At 45.0% G+C, this 6,196-nt stretch overlaps 1 protein-coding gene across 1 annotated transcript; it reads left to right on the plus strand.

Moving 5' to 3' along the window:
• Positions 1-445: 445 nt before the first annotated feature.
• npffr1l2 (neuropeptide FF receptor 1 like 2) lies at positions 446-5,477 on the plus strand. The gene is made up of 3 exons (XM_048995703.1): positions 446-611; positions 4,135-4,234; positions 4,473-5,477. The coding sequence occupies exons 1-3, from the start codon at positions 461-463 to the stop codon at positions 5,452-5,454; spliced, it is 1,233 nt and encodes a 410-aa protein (XP_048851660.1). The 5' UTR covers positions 446-460; the 3' UTR covers positions 5,455-5,477.
• The last annotated feature ends 719 nt before the right edge of the window (positions 5,478-6,196 follow it).

Raw genomic sequence — 6,196 nt, forward strand, 5'->3', positions numbered from 1 at the left:
CCTACATGTGAAGTTATTTAGATAGTTTTGTGGTCACCCTGCAGTCCTCCATAATAAGTGAGGAGCATCGGGGTCTGTGGGTTCTCAGGGGTGCTGGGTGGCGTGTGTGTAACTCATGGCATCTTCAGTTAAATCCAGGATGATAAATATTCAGTGCTAAGAGCACGCAGAGCTAGACAAGGCTGTTACCTTTTCTGAAGAGTTCTTTCTGCTTGCCCCTGTAGGCCATCTTTGATTCATGTCCAAGGGGGCATTGGAGTGGTGGAGGGGCATGGAGGAAGAGGGGGAGGAGACGATGAACTCACTGGAGCTGGTAGCACTGCAGGGGAACGACAGCCAGTGCAACGCCACCAACGCCACAGCCAACAGGACAAATATCACCTTCTTCCCCTACTACCAGCACTCGCTCCCAGTGGCTGCCAGCTTCATCCTCGCCTATCTCTTCATCTTCCTGCTGTGCATGCTGGGTAATATGCTGGTGTGTCTGATCGTGCTGAGGGACCACCGAATGCGGACTGTGACCAACCTCTTCATCCTGAACTTGGCTGTGAGTGACCTGCTGGTGGGCATTTTCTGCATACCCACAACACTGGTGGACAACCTCATCACAGGTGAATGCTCATGTAGCTCACAGAAAACCTGCTTAGTCACACAAGTTAATAGCATCCTGAGATTCATAAACACTCTAGAATGTCCATTCTATGCACATACATAATGCTTTGCATGTGATTGTAAATATGGTTCTGACCATATTCAGATGCCTACAGTACCTGCTACCTCTGCAGGGGGCGCAGCTGAGCAGATGGTTATAGTCACAGTATTCCATGTTGGTGGGCATGTTTTGTGACATTTCCATTCTTAAATACTTAACCTGAGTTTTTTCCATGTATAAAAACAATGCAAAAGACCTGATTTGTAACGAATTCAAATCCAGGCTCTTGCCTTGTAAGTTTCATAAAGAAGTTTATTTTTCAATCCATCAACTCTGGTCACCACCGATATTTAGAAGAACCTAGAAATGAAGGGCCTCCACTGGACAGCGGAAGTAAGTCATGTGAATTCAGCTTCATTCTGTCGAACATTTAAAAGACAAAAGGTACATGCTGTTACTAGTAAAGCAATTGATCATTCTTCAGAAAATGAAAAACATAGTTTTCCATTTAAATGATAGCACTGAGCATAAAAGACATGTTTTTTGGTCATTATTGTTAAGGATGAGGTGTCGGGGGGGGGGGGGGGGGCACATTACCGGTGCTGATTCTCATTTTCAATTCTCTCTAGCGGCCTGGATTTAATTATGATCTACAAACATGCTGGGGGCAGTCTAAACGTGTCTAAAGCAGGGGTTCACAAACTTTTCACACCACGTACCACCTCAGAAAGTGTTACACTGTTTGCGTGCTGCCATTGCATTATGCTTGATCATGAAGAACAACAGCCTGGGTATGAGTGCCTGTTATTGTCACAGCATGGGGCTTATCGTTTGACATTTTCCCTCACCACGCTGCACAGTCAGTTGCCGCAGAGTGGCGATTTCATCATGCTCTGTTTTGTTTTTAGCTTTAATTAATTCGATTACTAGCGTCTTATGGACCTGTTTTCCTGTGTCTCTTTGTAGGTCATTAGTGCACAGGTTTGTTTTCTGTCACTAACTTCCACACCACAGTCATTTTTGTCTTGTTTATTTTGCTCGATAACGATGCTGCTGATACGTCATTATGCAGTTTATTATTATTATTATTATTATTTTATTATAATTATTCCCTCCAGCCCAAGGAGGACTGCTTTATTTTTCATTTCCATCACAAAAAAAGGAAACACAAAATAAACAAGGAAAAATGAAGCAAACGCAGTTATCAGTTATAAGCATCGGTGCTTTGTAACAAGGATGAGTGTGAGTACAGGAGCCTGGTTTCACAGCCCAATGTATCAGTATTGGTGTTTCCCTGTTATTATTAACCCCCTTGTTTATTTTATATAAATTTATCTGATAAAACTGGAGCTGCCATTTGATTTAAAAACACAACATTTATAGGGGCAAATGACAGTTTCTTTCTTTCTCAAATGAGTGGCAAAATAGTGAAAAGTATTAATGTTTACAGGTCCATTACAGTCACATGACATTAAATTCAAAATTTCACTGGCTCACAAAATCCATGTTGTCTCACGTGTGCCTGAAGAGCCTTTTGTGACTCAAAATTGCACACACAGTCACTGTAAACAGAGGAGAGGTAGTCTTCTTCCGTAATGGCCATGCCGAGATCTATAATGTCCAAGTATGCTTTGCTGATTCCTTCTAAAGTAGATGCAAAATTGACTAACAAATTGCAAAAAACCTGAAGCAGCATATTAAAACAAGACCTAAAAAGTACATTTCAGAATTACAGTAATGGGTATGATATTATGATATGATACATAATTGCTACATTCTAGAATTATAACAGATCCATGTCCTAACAGTACATTTACACCCAAAATAAATATGTAGAATGGGTTTGACCTGTTTTGAGCATATGAATGTTTAATTAAAAACCACAATTACCCGGAATTAAAGGGGATTTTCCAGTGAAAAACAATTCAACATCAATTTGCTTCAAAATCTGATTTCAAAATACTGGGAAATACGGCCATTCTCGGCTTCTGTAGACTGCTATTATAATTAAGTCATCTGGGGTTACGCCAACACTTCATTTTAAGTTATGAGAACAAAAGGGTAATGGTTTTTACAGTGGATATACAGCGAGTTTCCTGGTGGACCATTAATGTCTTGCACATTTTTTTCCACATTATAAAACAGAACACCAGCAATCATCTAATAAAGATCTAATAGCAGTGAGAGAGTGAAATGAAGTAGAAGATGAAAGTTTTTAGGAGAGAGGAATGAAGTAGAAGATGAAAGTTTGAAGTAGAGAGGAATGAAGTAGAAGATTTCTCATGTAGATGATTATGGACAAACCTGTACCTTCCTCGTTTTACATTCATCTTTGACTGTCACCCTTTGGTTCAAGGAGACATTTTAACAATGGCCAGTTTGCCGCAATGAACCAACTAAGTTGTCGGATGGTTTCACATGAACCACCGGCAGGGGCTCCAAAGGAGTCTCGGGTAGACGCTTCTTACTTAATTAATGAGGTCCGCACTTCGGTAACCAGGCTTTTTTCCATGGCCTGCGGTTTGCATATCGGCAGCCAGAGGCATCATTTCCTAGCTGGAGGATGACCAGCATCACACGAGGTTAGCAGGAAGTCACACGTAATTCATGTCATTCGCAGAACTTTCCCAAAACAGAGTTATCACTGTGGGAGAGAAAGCCTTGCTGGGGGAGCAGGAGGCAAGTTAAACTTGAGTTAACTGAGAGTTAATTATAATTTAATATGCTTCAATTTGCAAAATGCGCTACGAGTCATTTCAGAGTTGGCGTACTCTCGCCGTCTGTCACATGACCCTCGCTGTGTTTTTATCGCAGGCAGGTCACTCGGCTCTTAACCTGGGCTTCAGGTCATAGATTTTCTGACCAAGAGACTCCAGGGAACATGGTGTCGTGGTGTAATTCCTTGCGGGCAGTTTGTTCTTGCCAGCAAGCAGTTAATACCAGCTTATGCTGGATTTTATATCCCAGTTTGATATCCAACGGCGACAGTGGTGGAAGTAGTCAGAATTCACTATTCTGTGAGCTAACTGAACAAGAAGCTCATGATGTCAGCTGACGAGCTGATGTTTGGTTTATATTCCACGGCACTAAGAAAGAACATCATTCGTTTAATTAACTCTGAGATATCACTGATCCCGTTGTTCCCCGAGTCGCTCCCTGTGTCCTTGAGGCTACCCGCTCTGAATAGCATCTTCTTAACTCTGGAATATTTTATGACATGCATATTCATACCATTTGCCAGCTGAGGGTGAAGACGCAAGAATGATCTCCCCCTTGCTTCCTGGCTCAGACCAACTTCAGTCTAATTGGTGTCAGTCAAACCGTCCAATTGAAAAAGGCAGCAACAGTGGGATTTATCATTGTGATGTGTCCTGATTTAAACGTTGTTGATAACTTAGTACAAAATAAACTGAAATATGCAAAACCTTTCAGATAGCCCTCTGTGGTAACGTTGCGTGCACACCTGGCTCTCCTGTTCATAGGTTGGCCGTTCACCAACATGGTGTGTAAGATGAGCGGCTTGATCCAGGGAACTTCTGTCTCGGCCTCCGTCTTCACCCTGGTGGCAATCGCCGTGGACAGGTGTGTGCTCCGTTCTTGTGTGGAATGTTCTGGGTACTTCTAACGCATTCACATTTGAAAACCTTCTTTCTCTCTGTAAGGACGCCCTGCCCCTACATGCGCATCCTGTAGATACTGATAATTAAAAGGAGGCTTAGGGAATGACACATAAGAAGGTAATTTACATATTTATAAATTAAGGCACATTAACAATGACAATTCTCTGTTGCCCCCCCCCCCCCCCAATCCCTTCTACAAGGTTCCGCTGCATTGTCTACCCATTTCAACCCAAAATAACCCTGCTGGTAGCCAAGGCAACCATTGCCACGATATGGGTCTTAGCAGTGGTGATTATGTGCCCCTCTGCTGCCATGCTCACGGTGCAGCGGGTGGAAAACCATTACATGATCCACGAGGAGGACTACAACCGAAGATACCCTTTGTACACCTGCTATGAGAACTGGCCGGAACCCGGTATGCGTAAGGTTTACACCATGGTGCTCTTTGGGCACATATACCTGGTGCCTCTCATGCTTATCACGCTCATGTACAGCCGCATCGGCGTGAAGCTGTACACCTCCTCCGTCCTCACCTGTGCCGAGCCCCGTGACATGATCTCCGCTCGGGCATCAACCCCCGAGGGAAGGCCAGTGTCACAGAGGAAAATTCGAGTCATCAAGATGCTCATTGTGGTCGCTTTACTCTTCATGTTGTCCTGGCTCCCGCTGTGGACCCTGATGCTCCTCACAGATTATGGAGGGCTGCAGGGTGATCAACTGGAGCTCATCACTGGGTACATCTTCCCCTTCGCCCACTGGCTGGCTTTTTCCAACTCCAGCGTCAACCCCATCATCTACGGCTACTACAATGAGAACTTCAAGAGGGGCTTCCAGGTATTCTGTCAGCCTCACTCCTGCTGCCAGGGAAGCAGGGAGGGAAGAGAGCAGAGTCTAGATGATGGTAGAGAGGAGAGGGGTGGCTCACAGGATGCCGTCACCAATGGAAATCCCCTCACCTTTGGGATGAGAAACAGAGTGCATACGGATGGGGACCCGACAAAGTGCGTGCGTCTGGAGCTGGAGTGGAGGAAGAGCATGGCTGTTAGCGGCCCTGTGCATGGGGAAAAGGGGCAGAGAGCAGCGGGGAGTCCGGCAGCTGGTGCCGCTAACAGAAGAGGGCTCTGCACTGAGGAGGGCGAGAGGATTGGAGGAGCTGGAGTCTGTCAGGCCTGGGACCTCTGAGGGGGCTTTTGTGTTGGGGTGTGTTGGGGGGAGCATAGGAACAGATGCACTGCTTCAGCGTGATTCATCACAAGAAGAAGTACCTGTGGACTCATACTGGACACATTACCAAACTGGGCAGACAGTCAGCCCACCATTCCCAGCTCAACCAGTGGCCCCAGTGAGTTCAACAGTGGAGTGCTGCGCCTTCGTCTCCATCAGCCAACTCGTGCTATCTCAGTGTTCACGCATGTCAGATCTCATGATCACATCAGCTCTCTTACTGACCCTGAAGAAAGCTACAGTCGATGATTCATGGGATACCATCGTGAAAGAACCTTTCAAAAAGGCAAAGGTTTAACGTCCATCCCAAAACTCTCCCCCTAACACGAAGCTCTGTCAGCCTGCTGCTTCTTGCTGTTTTTCACACGGTTCTAACGACTGTGTTTATTTTCTGGCTCTGATTTCCTATGTTTCATAGCCCCCCCTGCTCTCAGTGTCGCAGAATATCTTGCTTCCCTTTCTCTGCTGGGTTGCTGCTTCAGTCTGAATTCGTGTGCTTCTGAGTTGACTACTTCATGAGAGCTTATTTCACTTGTATTAGCTCTATGGTATAATTTGTTCATGTTTCGGCAGTCGTGCACAGCGTAGCTGCCATGCTGTCCCTATCTTCTGAGATTCATGGCCTGCTGCTCCTTATTGATAGTGATCCATGTGTCAAAATGAATAACGTGTTCTGATGAATAAATGAACAGCGCCTGAC

Source organism: Brienomyrus brachyistius, chromosome 2, assembly GCF_023856365.1.
Source record: "Brienomyrus brachyistius isolate T26 chromosome 2, BBRACH_0.4, whole genome shotgun sequence".
Lineage (NCBI taxonomy): Eukaryota > Metazoa > Chordata > Actinopteri > Osteoglossiformes > Mormyridae > Brienomyrus > Brienomyrus brachyistius.